Source organism: Bufo bufo, chromosome 2, assembly GCF_905171765.1.
Source record: "Bufo bufo chromosome 2, aBufBuf1.1, whole genome shotgun sequence".
NCBI classification, from domain to species: domain Eukaryota; kingdom Metazoa; phylum Chordata; class Amphibia; order Anura; family Bufonidae; genus Bufo; species Bufo bufo.
This window is the reverse complement of record NC_053390.1, coordinates 790,392,880-790,414,247: the sequence shown is the minus strand read 5'-3', so window position 1 is coordinate 790,414,247 and position 21,368 is coordinate 790,392,880. Positions and strand designations below refer to the sequence as shown.

The 21,368-nt window shown below is 43.1% G+C and overlaps 1 protein-coding gene across 5 annotated transcripts in view; it reads right to left on the bottom strand.

Moving 5' to 3' along the window:
• Positions 1-19,433: 19,433 nt before the first annotated feature.
• The window catches only part of FAM53A (family with sequence similarity 53 member A), a 64,405-nt gene continuing 62,470 nt past the window's right edge, over positions 19,434-21,368 (bottom strand). For all 5 annotated transcript variants that reach the window (XM_040419233.1, XM_040419234.1, XM_040419231.1 and 2 more), the window contains one exon: positions 19,434-20,033. In XM_040419233.1, the coding sequence (XP_040275167.1) occupies positions 19,749-20,033 (285 nt within the window). In that variant the 3' untranslated portion in view covers positions 19,434-19,748. The remainder of the gene's footprint in view (positions 20,034-21,368) is intronic.

Below are 21,368 nucleotides of genomic sequence, written 5' to 3'. Positions count from 1 at the left end.
ACTCATAGATTGACGTGAAATTTTTTACTAATAATTACATAGTAAGGTCATCACACTTTATTTAAGGGATTTTCCAGATCTATCCTTAGTCTCATTGGGGTTTAATCAGTAGAATAAATGAGGGTCCCAGAATCCCCTGTGTGGATGTGCAGTAATGTGCATACGTCCTTACCATTCAATCTCTATAAGACTGCCGAGTATAGCCCATGGCTATCTCCAGTAGTCTCACAGAAGTGAATGGAGTTTTTTTGCCTTCCTCTGGATCGACTTGCAGGATGACAGGCCGAACTGGATGGACAAATGTCTTTTTTCGGCCTTATGTACTATGTTACTATGAGTGATCAGACACGCACACTACTACTCCATCGTTCACACTGAAGACCCTCAAGCTTGCAATTGGTCAGGGCCAGTGATCAGACCCCCAGCGATCATACATTTTTCACCTATGCTGTGAACAAGTGATAAATGTAGTTAATGGTTCAAACTCATTTCCTGATACAATTCTGCCTTCCTTCAGCCACCACTAGAGGGAGCTTACTGGATACTGATCTATCATTGAGATCAATGTACAGATGTATAAAACATTACTTTGACACTGAACATGTTAAATATGGTTGCAGCAAACTTTTACTTGACTTTTTCAATGGCTTTGGTTTTAAGTTTTAATTTAAAGTTTGCTGCAACAGTGTATTTAATGTGTCGGCTTAGGGTACTTTCACACTAGCGTTGTTCGGATTCGGCAGGCAGTTCCGGCAACGGAACTGCCTGCCGGATCCGGAAAACCGTATGCAAATGGAAATATGTTTTTTTCCGGATCCGTTAGATGGATCCTTTGATATATCTGATCCTTCTCATCTGGAATAACGGATCCGGTATTAAATTTTTTTCAAAGATCAAAAGCAAAAATAGCTCCTCCTATGTCCCAGTGCATGTGCAGACCAAAAAAAACGGATCCAGCAACGCGGCACTTTCTGGAACACTTGGTACCGGATCCGGCATTAATACATCTCTGCAGAAATTAATGCCGGATACGGCAAGTGCGGTAGTGTTCCGGGATTTTGTCCGGTCAAATACCGTACAAGGGAGACGGAACGGAAGACATCCTGATGCATACTGAACGGATTGCTTTCCATTCAGAATGCATTGGGACAAAACTGATGCGTTTATTTTCGGTATTGAGACCCTTTACCGAATTTCAATATTGGAAAAGAATAACGCTAGTGTGAAAGTACCCTTACTGCATCTGTATACCTCATATGCAGTGAGCTCCCTCTAGTGGCAGGCGTAAGCAGCCAGAATTTTATCTTTTAACATTACAAATTTACAAAATGTAAGTAAAATCATATAGTAGATATTGTTCGTTAAGCTGAAATACTCTGTGCCTCTGTTGCTGCCTGTAGAATGGTCCCAGTATACCTCACCTGCCTTTTGCAAAAAGTACAATGGGTCAATCAATGTAGATAAAATAGTCGGGGCCCCGGACTCTTTCTCACCTGTTTTCCTTGTTACTCCCCATTCACATCAGCACAGCCAACACATTCTTACAAAGGGAGACTTGAGAACATTTTAAAGGGCCGTTTTTAAAGAGATAGCACCAGCAAATCTAATGCCTTTGAAGTTTAAAGTATATAATAGCATGTCAATCATTAGGAAGCTCATGGCATCTTCATTTACTAACAGGCTGCATGCCTTCCCATTTACATCTAAACTTAGCACATGTTTTTCCCCTGCTCATTTATTTAAGTCCTGTGCAAAAAAAATAAAAAAAATGTCAAGTATCACTTGTCCTTTTTTTCATGTGCAAAGGATAATTAGTAGACTTATTTCGTAGTGGGATGAAAGGGTCTGAAACTGACATAGGTGATGAAGACCGCTCCTCCCTCTCTCTGTCACAGAGCATACTCACAACACTAACAGACGCCAGTAGGTTGCCTTCTGTTTTGCTATGTCCATGTACTTGCTGTAAAGAAATCAGGTAAAAAAAAATTGGGTCAGCTAAAGCTGCTCTATCATGTGAGGACCTTGAAAAGCAGCACAACCAACCATATGACACATGGCCCATATGATATGGTGTTAGAGAAACACAGCTCCTCACTTGCCTTTGTTTCCTGGTATCCATCAAGATACTTCTAAGGAAGTTCATGAATTCTTCAGGATTTGATTCATGGCCACATGGTTGTCTCTTTTTCATATTCTACAAGGGCAGTTCTCACAAGGGTTTTTTCCTCACTGTCTGTGAAGGTTCTCATTTATCCAGGTCATGGTATATCTGTAAAGAATAAATCAAGGCAACTGGACTTACTGTAGAGTTCTTGAAAACGTTTTCAAGAAATCTACAGTAAGTCCAGTTGCCTTGATTTATTCTTTACAGATATTTTTTCCTCACTGTTTAGTCCAAACTAATGTGGTTTTAGAACATTTCTTATTTTCCTCACTTATCTCCTTGTCACAAAGAACAACCAAGAAGAGGAAATTTTTTTGTAAGGAATGTGTCCTTTGTGACGATAGGACGTCAATCTACAAGTATGTTTTTGGTCCGAAGACAAAACTTCTAAAGGTCAGTAAAGCAATTACAAAGGACATCAGGAGGACATATAATATGGATGACATCTTTTAGTGTATTTTTATTTATTGCAATATGGCGGATGCATTCTTCTAAAGGCTTTGGTGACCAGACCTAGGACTTGACTCTGGGTCTAGCTAAGGGTGTGCATATTTTGGGAATGATAACGTTGACTCTTAAAGGGGTTATCCAATATCATAAACAGCCCCCCCCCCATGTGCCAGGCCCCTCACAGGGAATATACTTACCCCACTCCCTGCGCCGCTCCTAGTTCCCGCACCGCAGCTGCTGCTTCTCTCTGTACATCCAGTGTCGGGGGAAGCAGCCAATGACGGGCGGGGACGGGGGCGAGCCTCCCTAGCATCGTCGGACAGAGCTAGCTATGCCTGCTGAATTCAGTGTTGGGGAAGACACTGAACTGCACCACAGTTACCAAAAGTAAGTGGTATGGCAGCAACTGCATTGCTGTATTGAGTCCATCTTGAACAAAAGCTAGTTGCTAATCACGAATAGTTTTCTCATGGCCACACATTCTGTTATGGATGTCTCACAATGGAGCAGAGGACGAAGAGGAGTCTGAGCAGGAGACTAAGCAGCTGATGATGATGATGACAAGGACACTGTACTGGTTGAGGATGTGGTCTGACTGCCACAAAGAAGACTAGGAGAAGGAGGACAGACTTGTTCCAATTTAGAATGCTGGTCAGTTTGATCTGGTGATGTCGACTCATGTGCTGCAATAGAGGCCTAGTACATATGTTTGTGTTTGAACTCCTATGGTTTATTTTCATCCTGCAGATCTTCCACACTGTTGTGGTTTTGGGTGTTAGCCTTGTGAAATGCCATACAGGAGATACTTGCACAGAACTAGCAGCAGCCGAGTTTTACCTCACGCAACTCCCAATGAAGCGTTTGGCGCATGCGCTGTGTAAACTCCAGCCTAGTAAACTAAGGTGCAAAATAATAACGTAGACTAGGCTGGTAGCAGGATGGAATTTAGATGGCGCATGTGCTGAACGTGTCATAGGGAGTCGGCGCCTTGAAAACTAGTACTAAGACTCCATATATATTAAGAGTCGGAGCAGGAGAAGATTCGTCATGCACAGAACGCTTCCTCCTGCGTCTGCGCAGTACAAGTAATAATGCTTGATTGGACAGGAGCAAGCAGAGGTCGATAGCATGGAGTCTGCACAATAAAATGAAAGCCAGAAACGCACACCGCTGAATGAATGGGTGGGTGAAACGAGCCCTCCACTGCATGACGTCATAAGAAGCACAGCCACTGTTTACAGCAGAAGATGCGACCACAAACCAACACTAAAGCAGGGATCAAGATAATTTATACAATGGAAACATTAAAAAGCTTACAGTAAAATGTGGCCAACCCCTTTAATGCAGTTATTGCAGCACAATACATCGACTAAAGCTATGCAGTACACTAATGCAATAAAATGAATTAACTAAAATTGCTATATTAAGGGCTCTTTCACACTTGCGTTCTTTTCTTCCGGCATAGAGTTCCGTCGTCGAGGCTCTATGCCGGAAGAATCCTGATCAGGATTATCCTAATGCATTCTGAATGGAGAGAAATCCGTTCAGGATGCATCAGGATGTCTTCAGTTCCGGAACGGAACGTTTTTTGGCCGGAGAAAATTCCGCAGCATGCTGCGCTTTTTGCTCCGGCCAAAAATCCGGAACACTTGCCGCAAGGCCGGATCCGGAATTAATGCCCATTGAAAGGCATTGATCCGGATCCGGCCTTAAGCTAAACGTCGTTTCGGCGCATTGCCGGACCCGACGTTTAGCTTTTTCTGAATGGTTACCATGGCTGCCGGGACACTAAAGTCCTGGCAGCTATGGTAAAGTGTAGTGGGGAGCGGGGGAGCAGCATACTTACCGTCCGTGCGGCTCCCGGGGCGCTCCAGAGTGACGTCAGGGCGCCCCAAGCGCATGGATCACATGATCGCATGGACCACGTCATCCATGCGCATGGGGGCTCTGACGTCATTCTGGAGCGCCCCGGGAGCCGCACGGACTGTAAGTATACAGCTCCCCCGCTCCTACTATGGCAACCAGGACTTTAATAGCGTCCTGGCTGCCATAGTAACACTGAAAGCATTTGGAAGACGGTTCCGTCTTCAAATGCTTTCAGTACACTTGCGTTTTTCCGGATCCGGCGGGCACCTCCGGCAACGGAAGTGCACGCCGGATCCGGACAACGCAAGTGTGAAAGAGGCCTAAATGCAGTGATTACAGTACAACATGTTCACTACAACGACACTGTATCTTGACACAATACTATGCATGGAATGAAACTGCTATATTAATACAGTTATTGCAGTAGAAGACATTCACTAAAACTGCATAGTATCTTGATGCAATACAATCCGTCTGCAGCAGAATGTATGCTATTGATGCTGGTGTTGTAGGTGCTGGCATCTATTTATCTATCTTGTATATACAGGGTATATAAAGAAGGACGTATATGTGGGTGTATGTATGTATGTTCCGCGATCACTCAAAAACGCAACCATCGAGTTCAACGAAACTTGGTATACACATCCCTTGCTACCTGGAAAGAAATCTTGTGGGGGTCATACGCCCCTACACAGCAGCTGCATGGAGTTTGTATGCTCCAACTGTTTTTGCTGCACACATATTGCTCTGTAACTCAAAAACTCATCGATCAATTTCTACAAAACTTGGTAACATATCACTTACTATCTGGAAAAAGAATACTGCCGGTACACAATGAGTTTCTGGCTGTCCCGACGTCTGTCTCTCTGTTCTTTATGCACGACCAAACAACTGGACCGATCTTCATCAAATTTGGCACACAGGTACATCAGGTGTCCGGGAAGGTTTTAGACTCTCTAGGATGTACCGTTCCTGAGATATTCCCAAAAAATTACCTGCATTAGCCAATACAAGCCTGCAAGTCTTTCTCTTAATATCCCAACTGCCATACACACGGTCACATGTCCCTTATCAGCCAATAGAAGCTCGCAGGCCCTTAGTCTCCACACACACACACAGTTTTACTCCAGGTTTCCATAACAACCCAGCCATTTTTGCTGTAGGTCAGCTTTAGGCTAGGTCTACACGACGACAATAAGTCGCACAACACATAGGGCACAACTACACTGCTACATGTGTCGCGTGACAATTTGTATAATGATAGTCTATGGTGTCGCACTGCGACATGTGACATGCCGCGACTGCGAAGCGACAGTCGCAGAAAAATCCATCTTGGATGGATTTTTTGCGATTGTTGCGTCACAGTCGTAGCATGTCACATATTGCAGTGCGACACCATAGCCTATCATTATAAAAATTGTTGAGACAAAATGTCACGCGACACATGTCGTCGTGTAGCCCTAGCATTAAAGGGGCAGGGTGCTGTGAGGTCACTGTTAAAGGTGCGGGCACTGTGGAGGTCACTGTTAAAGAGGCGTTCACTGTGGATGTTACTGTTAAGGGGGCAGGCACTGTGGAGGTCACTGTTAAAGAGGCGTTCACTGTGGATGTTACTGTTAAAGGGGCAGGCACTGTGGAGGTCACTATTAAAGAGGCGTTCACTGTGGATGCTACTGTTAAAGGGGTAGGCCGCTGTGGAGGTCACTGTTAAAGGGGCGGACACTGTGGAGGTCACTATTAAGGGGGCAGCAGCCACTATTAAAGGGGCAACTGCTGTGGAGGTCACTATTAAGGCAGCAGGGTACTGTGAGGTCACTGTTAAGGTGGCGGGCCCCTGAGGAGGTCGCTGTCAAGGGAGTGGAGTGATGTAAATCTCACTGTTAAAGGGGTAGGCTGCTGTGAAGGTCAAAGTTAAGGGGATGGTCTGCTGTGGAGGTCCCATTTTAAAGTGGCGGGGCACTGTGGGGGGGTCAGTGTTAAGGGGTGGGGGACTGTGGAGTTCACTGTTAAAGGGGCGGGGTGCTGTAGAGGTCACCGTTATGGGGGATACTGACGATATCATTTGATTTGATTCAACTTTATTGTCATTACACATGTAAATACAGGGTAACGAAATACAGTTTGCATCTAATCAGAAGTGCAAAGGGCAGCAGTGCAATAAAACATGTTATATACAGATAAGGATAGTGTAGAAAGTAGTAATAGTTATGTACAAATAAGTTAAGTGTACAGGTGTTTATATTGCTATATAGAGAGCAAATATACAGATCTACTATTATACAGATGTACTGATGTATACATATATACAGATAAACTGTTCTATCGCTATACAGACGGCGAATACACAGATGTACTATGAACAAGTTATACAGATGCGCTACGTATATACAAATTTACAGATGTATAGTAAACAGATCTGCAAAATGCTATGAATATAGCTCCAAAAGTGGAAGAGTAGCGCTATGGACAGACTGTAATAGTGAACAATGTGGTGTAAGTACGTACTATAGCAGAGACTAAGCTATGATAGTGTACCAACTATAGCAGTAACCAATACGAACATAGCGTGAATGTTGAGAATGAATGACAGTCATGATCATGGTCATAGGAAGGGATGGAGGGAGGAGGAGTGTAGAGGGTTAACTGAGTGTGGATGAAAGGGTTCAGCAGGGGGACTGAGTTCAGTAGGGTGACAGCTGTGGGGAAGAAACTGTTCCTAAACCTGCTGGTTTTAGTCTGAAGGTTCCTGTAGCGCCTTCTTGAAGGAAGTAACTGGAAGAGTTTATTGGCGGGATCAGAGGAGTCCCTAAGAATGATGCGTGCCCGACGTAGACCTCTCTTCTTGTGAACATCCTCAATAGTGGGAAGTGGAGTCCCTGTGATGCGTTGGTCAGTTTTCACCACCTGCTGAAGTTCCTTGCGGTCAGCAACAGACTGTAACACAGTTGGTCAGGATGCTCTCTATCGCACACATCGCTGATGTGCCTTCTTGACCAGGCTACAGATGTTGGATGATGACACACACTAGTGATGAGCGGCAGGGGCAATATTCGAAATTTGAGATATTTAGCGAATATTTGGTTGAACATTTGTCATGAATTCGCCATTATTTTCTTGATTGCGAAAATCGACAATGTAATATGCACTTATTGCGCGCGCGATACAGGCGCGGGTCGCTTTTGCTACATTTTTCAAGCTGCTAGAAGTTTCCTGAGACTGGAGAAAATGGTCGGCACGGCAGAACATTACAATAGCTTTATATGCAGATGGAGTGCTCCAATATACTCGCGATTGCACAAATCCGCATTTAATGATGCGCATATTTTCGAGCGATACGTGCAACTTCACATTTTAGCAGGTCTGACTACATATTACTGATTGGTGCACTAAGTATTGTTGTGACATCACAGCACTATGTCTGTAGCATGTATGTATGGACAGCAGAACCTATCACACTACCTAACACGCTGCACTGGAACCTATCAGCTACACACAATCTAACCTATTCTCTCATCTCTACTCTCTGCACTCTACTCCAGACGTTACCAGTACCTTTGAGGGTCAAGTGTATTAAAAAACATTGAAATCTATCTACTGTATCCATAGGGTCAAAAGTGTGCATTTACGAGCAACAGGGGCGTTGCCGTTACTTCTAGAGGCTCAGCTCTCTCTGCAATTTTTGCACCCGCTACACTTTGATTGACAGGGTCAGGCAGTGTAAAGATATCACACCTATCTGGGCCTCTCAATCAAGGTCCAGAGGGTGCAATAATTGCAGAAATAGCTGAGCCTCTAGGTGTAATAGCAACGCCCCCGTTGCTCCTAGAGGCTCATTTGCATATTTAAACTTCATTTTTCTCAGCAATGCGGGCATATATGAACATGGGACCAACACAGCTGCCAAGTGCAACAGGCCAACCAGTTTCATCGGTACCAATCTGCCAACAGACAGCTTTTAAGGTATGGCCATGGGCATGACAAATACCCCCAAAACTGTCCTGTGTTAATCGGCCTACCAGTGATACACCCCAAATAACTGCCTGTCATAAAAAATTTAAAATATATATTATATATTCCCTTAATGTTACAGTCTACAAAATGCATGTAAATTCAGAAAATCAAAAAAATTGTACTCAAAACAAAAAAATACCCTAGCCAGAAAAAAATAAAAATAAGAAAGTCCTTACGCATCAACACCTGCAAAAAATGATGACTCATGGAATCCAGTAAGGCAAAAATGGAAAAATGAGCTGCATGCTGAAAGCCATAATGAGATAAATTGTTCATAGGTACAAATCTGCTGACAGGTGCCTTTTAAAAACAAAAATGGGTCAGAGGGGGCAAAAATAACAGTCAGTTCCTCTCCACTTCCTCTTATTGGGCCGGACATGCTAGAAATCAGCCAATAACTGTCCGAGGTGGCGGGGGAATGTTAAGGGGAGTACAGTTTGTTATTTTTGCCCTCTTGGACCCCAATTTTTACTGTAAGTGATTGCACTGAAAAACGTCTATAAAGGCCTGCAAATGTTGTTTTCTTAGATCTCAGAGCTATGGTCAGTCCGAGTTTTCCTCCCATGGATCGTCATGTCTGCGCACCCACTTGTGCCCATGTAATCACAGCGACAGGAATGTATGCTACTGGAGGCTCCCAGTTTGTGCTCCCAGTTCCATACATTTACAGCACCAAGGAGGTGAAGGACAACTCTGTGCAAAACCTGATGGGGTGGAGCATGACACAGAACTTCTATCTTTGGTGTCCACACCCTCAGACTTGACGCTAGTTTTGTCTATCATGAAGACTCCCAGAAGTAAGATAAAGTCCACCTTGTGGTAATAATTGTAACCATCTCCTGTGTATTCAGTGACGTCCCCGGTACTACAGTAAAGTTTACTGAGGACACACACGGTTTACAGAGAGCTTCTTCTGGTTACAGCAGCTGGTTTCCTGTTAAGGACATTTGCATACATTTTATTACGAGCGCTAGGATGATTGGAACCAGATGGTCGCCATAAGTTACATGAGAAAATGTACAGAAATATTTTAAAGGGCACTATTAGCTCTATTAAACTAGGAATACTGCCGAGTAGGGTTGATCCTGTTGAACCCAAATGATACTTGTGAAAATAATTTTTTTCTTTATGCAAATGAGGGCTTCAGTGCACTGAGGGGTGGGGCCTAGACCCTCAGTGCACCTCAGCTGTCCACGCCCCTCTCAGTGCAATGAAGCCCTAATTTGCATAACGAATAAAAGTTGTTGTTTTTTCCCGGGAACACTGCAATCAATTTTCACAAGACAGGCATCATTTTAATCTGCAGTATGCCTGGTTTAATAGGCTTGATCCTGCTAAAAGGTGCCCAAAAAGTTAAAGGTATATAAGCCCCACGCAAAATATGTACCGGAGCTCCTCAACCAGCGTATGCTATTGTGCACTATACCTAGGGATTTCATATGTAACAAGCCCCCCACCACTTTTCTTAGGCCATTATACTGGCCATATTACAGAAGCAAATCCCAGCCCAACCATGGACCTAATGAACCAAACTAACATTTTCCATGGCCAGGACTTGTGCCTGCAATATGGATGCTAAAATGTGGCCATGTTACCATCTTAATGAGGCCCTATAGAGAAGACCACAAATGGACGCAAAGAGTAATATAAACCCCCAATCAGATGAGTGTAGTAGTTCCAGAAATGTGGTCTGGGCTGTTGCCCATGTATGTTTTTGCTCCAATATTTCTTTTTCCATTTCCACGTAATCCCATTCCCACCACTAGATAAACACATCTCCCCATTTCCTTTCATAAGTAACCTGTCGGCTCAGCATTCCAGATCTGCACCATATGCTCATTAGATCCTACTACAGAGGGATGGGCCGCTGATGAGGTCAAACCTCCAATTATTAACCTCCAACTTGCAAAAAAAACCTTGTGGTCCAGACTCGAATATGGTTATTTCAAGGGCTTTTAACATTTTTGGCCTAGTTTAGAAGTCCAGCGGGCTCTTACACCAATGGAACATCATGGGGGCTAAACTAGTTGGGGTTGTCCACTGTTAAAGTTGAAGAGATCCCATAGTGTATGCTTATGCTCTGTATTTTATCCACAAAAACAGGGGTCAGCAACCTCCAACATTCTAGCCATTGGTGATACTACAATTCCCAGCATGCACACTTGCTCTGCTGTTCTGGAACTTCCTTAGAAGTGAATGGAGCATTGAGTTGTTGTTACAGATGTGGAACTACTGTACCAACTAACCAATCTGACTTTGGGCTATTCCTGAGAGCATTGTCCTGGCGGTCCCTAGTTTTCACCCTTTAACCCCTGTACACTGATCTGGTCTTCACTGCAAGGAAGCCACCAGGCCGCTACCTCTTGCAATAGTCTCTATATAGTTGGCAGCTGACCCACTGGGGTCAGAGACACTGGAGCAACACACCAAGGAATTAAAACGCACCAACAAATACAGATAGTCAGAACTAGGTCAAAGTCAGACAGGCAGAGGCACATGTGAATCCAAGAAACTGTCCCAAGACTAGGGCAGGTGGCACAGGTTCAGGATCCAAGCGACAGGCAGAAAAGGTACACAGGCAGACAAACAGACCTGGGTAACAGGCACAGGTCAGGTCAGAAGGCAGACAGACTAGGGAGTGAGGCACAACACAATCCACAGACAGACAAACTAATAATCGCTCCTTTACAGGATACAACAGATTAGAAAGACTGAACCTGCTCACATCCAGGGTGGGACACACCGCATAGAATATATTGCAGGCTGATTAGGCCTTTAGTCAAGGTTCACACAGAAACCAAGGTGCAGTACCCCTTGCAGAACTACAAAGAATAGCAGAATACAGAAACAAAGGAGGAATAAAGGAGGGGCACGGGACAGCAGCGGGCACAGACCGCCAACATAATTTTATTTTCATGGCAGCTGGATTGCCAGAGGTTCCTGACTTGAATAGTCACATTGTCTGAGGCGGTCATAGTGACATGACTGATATGTTGAAGAACTTCGAACATCACCAGCACAGCTTCATGTTATATCGCCAATGCACTCTTCAGTCCCACTGAGATTACTGGTTACACTAGAACCCCTTCGACATGTCATTCATGCCACAATGGATGTGATTAACGCCTCAGACAGTGTGACTATTCAGAGAAGAGGCCCATCAAAATGTATGGTTCTGGGTAATTAGCATATAGCATGCACTGGAATTAGTCAACCTCACCAATCCCCACCTTTCCTGTTAAGATTCTTCCTGGGCCGGCCTCCACACCTCTGTGCCCAGTGATTGGCTGAGCAGGCATCTTCAGGCATTTCCTTTAGGTAGAGTGTGGACCAGCAAGCAGAAACATCTTAAACTTCAGAAGTGGGGCAGAAGTCTCTAGCCTTTTTTTTTTTTTTTTTTTAACCCAGTCTGAGCCCTTTATAATAAATTTCTTCCCCTGGACAACCCAATAAAGTTTATTTTTATTTTTTTGGTCTTAGGAGAGGTTCACGTCACATTTGCAGTGGATATTCAGCTTCTATATAAAAGGAAAATCTTCCAACGTGAATGTGCCCATAGACCCCAATAACCAAATTTATGATGAGCATTTTCGTGGCATGCGTTTGAGCTTTATGTGTCAGGATAAAGTTGCCTCTGCTGTATGGTAAAGGCAATATTAAAGGGATGACCCCCACACTTTGTTTCCATATTACTCAATTGAACTTTCATTTTTTTTTTTCTAATTTCATTATACTGTGTTCAGGGTTATGGATGGAGGGGCCCTTATGTACGAGTGTTCAGCTCGTTGACCCACTATGCACATGACCACTGGCATCTTTGGCCATGTGGTTTGAGTTGCTTTGATGTCTAGCATAGGAATCCATTGGAGGCCTTGTTAGTTTTTTAGCTTTAGCACCTTCCATACTTTTCAGTAGAGTGTCATCACCCATGTGGGAAGACCTTTCAAAGCAGCAGAACCTTTTTCAAAGTTTATCTCTGAAAAGCCCCTTTAAAGTGCACTGATTGCCTCTCATTATGGCCAATTCACCACGCAACAAAAAATATATAATTTTCGTCTGCTACTGGGCAAAAACCATTTGTCCTATACTACATCAAGTGTGCGGATTACAAATCCGAAGTCAGAATTGTTGTAACACGTCACAAAATTTTGCTATGCATAAGTATGCCTAAATGAATTAAGCACTTGGAAAGCATTGAATAATTTTTAACAGAACGAGTTTTACTCCAACAATTACCGGATCTACATCAAAGTTTGAGTAGTAAACAGTGTATGAAAATGTAATGGAATAACAAAATTTCAAAAAGTCTCGTTTTTCAGTTTAAAAGTCTCACTTGAGCAAGGCCCAGTACTGTTAAAAGTGCTTCAGGCATCTGCTTTTGCCTTTGTGAACGGTCATATTTTCCCGCTGCAAAAACCAGCAGTAGTCCCCCATCATGTTGGGATACCAGCGGCCATTGTAGAAATATCTTTATGGAACCGCTCTCCATGTTCGTCACTTACGTGTCCCAAATTGGGCGAGAAAAAGTCAAGATAGGAATGTGAAAAACGCACTTTCAATGACATTCGGCAGCCAAGTTGTTCATATGCTGTAAGCATGTTGTCTACTAATTCAGCATAGTTTGGCAGCTCGTCTGTTCCCAAGGAAGTTCTGCACTACTAGCACAAATGCATCCCAAGTCGCAAGACGCACTCGCTTTGTCAGATTCTTGCGTTGATCATAAGTAGTGTATTTGCCACATATGTAGCAGAAATTGTCTGGATCGTTAACACATTTGCGTTTATCCATCTTAAGTTTCAAAACTGATAGCACTATAACAGATCACTTTATCAAAATCTGTCCAGCTTGCCTTATATACTTACTGCTGACATGTGCGTCCAAACAGGTCTGGACATGTCCATTGGAATATCTCCCAATATAATGCATTAATATTATAACTGAATAGGCTTTGCATGTATAACTTAACCCTTTAAGGACCTCCGCCGTACATGTCCCCAAACATGGCGCCCGCTTGCACGTGCAGCGGGTGCCATAGCCGCCGGGTTTCTGCTATTTTAAATAGCCATAAGGCTGATCGCATACATTTTCCCTTTCAGATGCCATGGTCAAATGTGAACACGGCATCTGCTCAGTCCGGAAGCGGAAGTTGCGCACAGCTGAAGCCTCAAGCAGGCTTCGGTGCCTATTAGATGACTATACCTATACAGGCCACTAGGTGGCAGCATTGCATTAGTATAGTGCAAATGAAGTGTTCAATGGTGTCTATATAGACATCAATGAACACAATAGGCAATATAATAATTGCCAGTTATTGTCACCCAAGGTGAATAAAAAAAAAAGTAAAAAAAAGTTTTTGCAAATATAAAAAAAAAAAAATGTTCAAATTACCCCCCCTTTCCTTAAAACAAAAATACTTAAACAATAAAAAAATAAACACCATGGGCATCGCCGTGTGCGAAAATGCCCATACTATTAAAATATAACAAATTTAATGGCATACGACAAATGGCGTAACGGGAAAAAAAATATTTGCCATTTTTTGTCACTTCAACTACCCAATAACTTTTTTTTTATAAAAAGTGATCAAAAAGTTGCACACACTTCAAATTGGTATCACTGAAAAGAACAGATCGTCCCGCAAAAAATGAGCCTTCACACAGCCCCGTAAATATAGCTACAAAACAGTTAAAGGGGTCATAATATGGTTATAAAAAAAAAAAATTTCCCCTCAAAGGTTTTAATTTTTTTTTCCAGTATTAAAACGCAAGAAAAATTATACAAGTGTGGCATCGCTGTAATTGTACTGACCTGGAGAATGAAGATAACAGGTCAATTTTACCGCATAGTGTACAGTGTAAGAAAATAAAAATAAAAACCTTTATCAGAATTGCGTTTTTTCCTAATTCTACCCCATTTGGAATTTTTTCCCGATTCCTACTACATGGCATGCAACCGTAAATGGTGCCATTGGAAAGTACAACTTGTCCCTCAAAAAATAAGCCCTCATAAGGGTATGTGAACGGGAAAATAAAAAAGTTAGGACTATGGGAGGACGGGAAGTGAAAAACGAAAACGCAAAAATGGAAAATCCCAGGGTCCGTAACGGGTTAAAATCTAGACGAGTCAGGCAAATTCCGAGTTCATATTTGGAATCAGCGGTCTCATTTTAGTATAAATCACATGTTTTTCTCCAAGTAGCAAAATCATTGTTGCGCAGCGAATTATCTACCCATGTAAAAGGACCCTTAGACTCCATAACTGCACGCAAGCATTGTTGGCTAAAGCACAGTCCGTGTCACTGATTGTGAAAGTAATCATCGTTTCTCTAGAACTGGCCAACCCCTTTAACAACAAACATTTCTTATCTCGGGTAATATTCAAGTCCATACAACTTACAACATAAGTTAAGAATTCCTTAAAGGGAGTCTTTCACCTATACTGACCATTATATTACACGAACACCATTATCAGCATTATAGTCCCCATATTGGAATGCTACTTACTGTTAAGCTGTCAGCCGCTTATTTTCTTTAAAAAAACACTTTTATTCAATATGCAAATTAGGTCTAAAGGCTGCCCAGGCCCCTCGTCGATTTTCATACCAAACCCCTCCCCTTTCACCCCTCTGGTCCGCCCTAGGTTCTTCAGAAATCCAGCGCCAGCGCCCTTCATTCCCCATTATGGGCAGAGGCACAAGAGCCTTCAATGCGCATGTGCCGGAATGGGGAATGAAGTGCGCAGGCACTGGCGAATCTTGTGAACGGCGATGGCGCTGGATTTCTGAAGAACCTAGGGCGGGCCAGAGTGGTGAAATAGGAGGGGTTTCATATGAATAGCGACGAGGGACCTGGGCACCGGCTGCTTGAACGCCTGCCCCTGGGCATCTTCAGGCCTAATTTGCATATATAATAAGAGTGTTTTTTTTAAAGAAAATAAGCAACGGACAGCTAAACAGTAAGTAGCATTCACATATTGGGACTGTAATGCCGATAATGGTTAGTGTTCTATAACGGTCAGTATAGGTGAAAGACTCCCTTTGACGGTAACCATTTGGGATGTACTGTACACAGCCTTCAAAAACTTTCATTGTAGGTTTATTTCCACCTCTTTTGTTCTTCTTAGCAGTCTTTTAATCTCTGCCGATTAAAAGACTGCTTTTAATTGTTGTGTTGTTTTTGGATATGACACAACAGAAAATGTAGAACTCAAATAATTAAGTACAGGTATTTTTTTTTTCATTATTGCTAATAAGGCCTACCTACCTGTGCATAGGTAATTAGGTTCTCTTTCATACACGGTACTTATAGAGGACCTGTCACCTCTTCAGTGATAATTCTGGAACATCTAGTCCTAGGAGTCTACATCGTGCCATTCCTCTATAGGTGGAAACATCATCATAATGGGGAAAAGGTACTTTGTCGTCTGTCGATCAGGCTGGCCGTACGCGTCGTTAGATAGCTGAGCCGAGCATTCGTTTGGCCAACCACTATCTTCCTTTACCACCTCCATACAGCTGAGTGTTCTGAACACGAAGAGGGGTGAAGGCAACTGCCAGACACTTCTGGAGGCAGCTTATCTCCCAAAAAGCAAAAGGATCACTCATGTTAAAATCCAACGGTCCACACCTTTTGCCATGGGGAGGGAGCTAGGAGGCCCCATAAACATTAAATGGTTGGCTGGTCCCGTCAATTGATTATGGCCAGATAAAGGAAAGATGTTCTCCAGCACTCTTTGGGAATAGTCAACTATGGCTTCCTCACCGAGTAAATTATATCCCTGTACTCAAATGCTATTAGTGGAGCAACGCGGTTATCGAACAGCTTGCTACGGGTGGTCTCAAAAGCTCACGGGATGCAGGACTACACATCATCGATATGGCAGGGCTCACAACCTGAGAGACGGTGGGGTGTGTTTCATTGCTGTGGTGTTTCAGTACTAGTAAATCATTTTTTCATGAATCTGATTAATACAGCAGTATGATGATTTTAAGACTCCTTCTGCCCTCAGAGCAGTAAGTAAACAGACAGACGGGCTGCTAAAACAGAGCTTTTTGAAAACTCCATGAAGAAAGCTGCTTCTGTTAAAGGGGTCAGACAAGATTAAAAAAACATGACCGCTTTCGATCAATAGTAGCAGCTTGTTACCTTCCACTTCCATGGAACTTAGCTGCAATATCAGGGACAACCCATGGTTAGGGGTGGTGCTGTATCTTGAAGAAAACTATGTGTTTTTTTTTTTATCCTACGTAGGTAACCCCTTAAGGTTTGGGCTATACGGTGATCTTGGGCATGACTGCTGTCATGAGACCAAGGATCGCAGTGTAGCCATAGATATGAATGGGGTCACGGTGCAACACACAAGTTGCTGCAACCCTAGAATCTCAAAAAATACAGAAGGGTTAGATTTTTTCAGGTTCTGGGGTAGCGCTAAAACTGAAAGTCAGTCTGTGGCCCCTTTCATGTCTAAGGCTGCACTGCTACACTGAGCAAAACCTGCCACGCCCAAGATTGCTGTGTAGTCCCAGTCTTAAAGGGATTTTCCTAATTTTTATATCATTGGGGGCTCTGACAGCCAGGACCCTTGCCTATCAGCTGTTTTCAAAGACACCAGCACTCACAGTAGTGCTGCGGCCTTCTCTCAGCTCACCAAGCACAGCGCCGTACATTGTATTATGGCTGTGTTTGGTATCGCAGCTCAGCCCCCTTCAGGAAATGTGACCGATGAACGAGACATCTAATGGCCTAGGCCCTAGGCAAAGCTGAGAGAAGGCCGCAATGCTACTGTCTTCTCAAAGAGCTGACCGGCGTGGGTCCCGGGCGTCAGACTGTCACGGACGTTCCTGTGGCAGGTACCAGGAGATCGAGACTGGCAACTCGTGGGTTAAATTGACAAGTTCCCTGTGGATCTTATTGTGTCTGTGTTTTGGTGAATGCCACACCCCTTGCTTCAGGTGTTGCTTGTTTGTAATTTACCTTTCCCATAAGTAGCCGCTTTTCACTCTTGGAGTTGCGGTTTATAGATTTTCTATCTGTCTTCTAACTAGCTGGACGGCTGTACTCTGTGGTGTTTCTGGAGTTGCCAGTTTTCTACTTTTAGCTAGATCTTGTCTTTTCTTATTGTATTGTGCTTGTTATATTCCCTGTTTGTATCTGGGCCTGAGACAGAGACTTCCATTCGTCCATCTGGGGAGGAATGGGTTGTCTCTGGTCCTAACCTCATTCCAGGGCCTTATAGGGATATAGGAGCCTAGGTATCCAGTATATGAATATTACAACCTTCAAGGTCTATTCATATTGATAGGTAATTAGGGTTATTTAGGAGGTGACCTGTTCTTTCCCTAGTTTCCAGGCCCAGTTACTGTTCCCCTTCCCTCCTGTGTTCAGTGTGGAGTTTCCCCCCCCCCCCACACTGATCGTGACAGACTCCCACGAATCAGATACTGATGAGCTATTCAGAGAATAGGTCATCAGTTAAAAAAATCTCAGAAAACCCTTTTAGGACTCTTTCACATGAGCGTGACGGATTGGCTCCGGATGCGTTCAGTGAAACTCACACCATTTTGCAAGCAAGTTGCAGTCAGTTTTGTCTGCGATTGCATTCAGTTTTTCCGTGCGGGTGCGATGCCTTTTGATGCGTTTTTCACGCGCGTGATAAAAAACTGAAGGTTTACAAACAACATCTCTTAGCGACCATCAGTGAAAAATACATTGCATCCGCACTTGCTTCCGGATACAATGCCTTTTTTACTGAAGCCCCATTCACTTCTATGGGGCCAGGGCTGCGTGAAAAACACAGAACATGCTGCGTTTTTCACGCAATGCAGAACTGATGCGTGGAAAAAAAACCGCTCATTGAAATGAATGGGTCAGGATTCAGTGCGGGTGCTATGCTTCCACGTCACGCATTGCACCCACGTGTTATGTTATGGATTGGCACTGTGTTGGCAACTTGAAAGCATCCACCACCCTATTCCCATTTCAGACTTTTGTTATTTTTGTAAAAATTGAATTTGAAAATTTGCGTAATGTCAAGTATAAAGAAGTCAACACACAAGAGACATGAAGAAAATTATTCTTTTTTTATTTATTAAAGGACAAATTGCCTTCTATTGCTGAGGGGGTGACCTCTTCCTGTGGAATTGATCATCACTTTACAAAGTCCCTGTCTAAAGTTCAAGTGCTCCAATACATTCTTTTTCTCTTTTTGAACAGTAGAAAAAAAACAAAAAAAAACAAAACAAAACGTAATAATGACCTACAAGGCATGTAACTAATCGCACTCGTAAATGCACATAATGCAAAATCACCATTGCTTTGTTCAAGATAGAAAAAAAAAATCCCAATTAAAGTAGCAAATTTTTGGGAATTTTTTTCCCCTCATTAATCTTAAGGTCATTAATACATTTTGATCAATGCCAAAGTAAAAAAAAAAAAAAATAGTACGTCATTTTGTAACCGCATACTATTTTAAAAAACAAACAAAAAACAGCGGTTAATTTTGGTATTTTGGACCGAGTGTGAACACTAGACGTCTCGAATCAACTATTTCCTGTAGAACTTTAAGCTCTTTTCATCAAATATAGAACATATATACCTGCATCAGAATCATGGCAGACAGATTGTAAGTTACACAATGCCCTCCTGAAAAAATTCATTTCAAAATAGAGATGTTTTTTTTTTCCCCAGAACTGTAAAAGCCACAGAAATGCAAAAATATGTCTTTTTTTTTATTTCTTTTATTTTTTGTATTTTTTTTTATAAATGTTTCCTTGAAACTCCTCTGCTGTCTTCTCTCTGACATATAGCAGCCTAGTATGTGCGACGTTCGCAAAAGTAAACAAATTGTACTCGCCGAGACATACACGCCCCGCAAAAAGTGAGGCTATATAATTACAAAACTAGCTTAAAATAGTAGTCCTTTCCCTCCCCCCCCCTTTTATTTATTGAGCAAAAAAAATAGATTTAGGCACTCGCTGTCAGCACTTGGAGGAACATTCCCCACCCATACGAAACCTGTTGAGTACATTCACATCTATTTAGCTTTGTACGTATAGCCCCACATACTAGGCCGCGCAGCAAATACAGCCGGGTGGAAACAACTTTTTTTTTAATGCTCAGTCTTTATCTTGTCCATTTCCTTAACTAAACAGGTGACTAAGCCGCAACTCTTTCCACTGGGCTCCTTGAAGGAGAGCAACGGCAACAGAAGGCACGTTTCTACCAGGGAGGACGCCTTTATCCTACAGAGGCAATGAGATTCAGTTGTTCTCTATCTGTTCCAGATCCAGATCCTCGCAATCTATAGGAAATCTAGTGCCCTCGGCACTCTCACAGTCACTTAGGTCTTCCTCGCTTTCGCTCACGGCTGCCTCCCTTGAGCAGCTGACGAAGCAGGTTCCTCCGCCCATGGTCTCCTTGACGGGGCTCGAGCCAGGAGTGATGATATTCATGTGGTCATTGGAATCGCAGGGAGAGGACACGATGGTCTTGAGGTGGGGATCGTCTTCATCTTCATAGTCCAAAGAGCACAGGCTTTTTGAAGTCTGTAAAGACAAAAGAAAGGAACATTAAAGGGGCTGTCTCACAAACAATATTCTACAGTTTTCAAAACAGTACCAGGATCTGAATACTTTTGTAATTGGATGTGATTAAAAACTTATTATAGCTACTGAGTTATTCAATGAAATCTATCTGTATAGCGCCACCTGCTGTTTGTTCTTTTTCTAATTTCTCTGTCCTGCTCACTTAGATGGACGCACATGCTCAGTTCCATCCTTCAACTACCACTAGCAGCAGCAGACAAAACACGCCCTATTAGGGATCCAAGGCTGGTTCTAGCTTTGTTGTCGTGTACTATATGATGTCGGATTTTCATTTTTTACACTAATTATGGGTTAACCCCTTTAATACAAAATGCTGCCAAACGAACACAAGTACGTTCATTGTCTTAAAGTGGTTGTCCACGATAGGACTGCATTTCTGGTCCCCGCATGTAAACTACTTGCATGGATGGGGTCATGTCATATTTGCCACTGCAGACAAAGGCTGACCTCAGCTGCAATGAACCTCCATCGGCACATGACCCAGTGGTGATGTGTACCGGAGCGGCACATGACTCTGCAGCCAGTCTTTGGCTGCAGCGGCACACACGTGATTCCCTCCGTGACGAAAATTTACATGCAGGAACTGGTGGAGAGACAGAGCGATGGGGACCAGGTAAGTATGGATTTCTTCTCAGGACCTGGACTAAGGCCCCTCCATAGGACCACAGCTTTCCCCTGTCCACTAACGGTTTCCATAGTATTGTTTATCACCCTCACAGGAAGCCGGTAGCTGTGAACAGCGGCGACGTCCTGAAAGGCTGTTATTGCCATTTCAGTCTAAATTAGCTTATAACGTTTGCAATGAAGACAGGATTAATTAATTCCCAAATTATTTCCAACCAACTTCTATTTCATGTGCTGCCAGATTTGCTGAAACGGCAGAGCTTTTCAAGGGGATTATGTAAAGGGTAAAAGAAAAATCACTTGCCGGCCAACTCGGTACATAAAACCCGATTTAGTATTTGCACAAGTGCTTCTGGACTTAAGAGGGGTGTGAGCAATTTTTTAATTGAATAGCGAGTATTAAGTTCAGCACACAGCTCCCCCATAGCCCCCGTCCTCCTTAGTCCCTTTTTAAGGCTAATGCAAGTCACAGCTCTTTCCTTGTATGTGTGCAACAAAAAATGATGACAAAATAGTACAAAAAAATAAAATAAAAAATCCCCTTCCACTTGCCTAAGGCTTCATGCACACGAACGTATTTTGTTTCCTTGTCCGTTCCATTTTTTTGCAGACCCATTCAATTCAATGGGTCCGCAAAATATGCGGACAGCA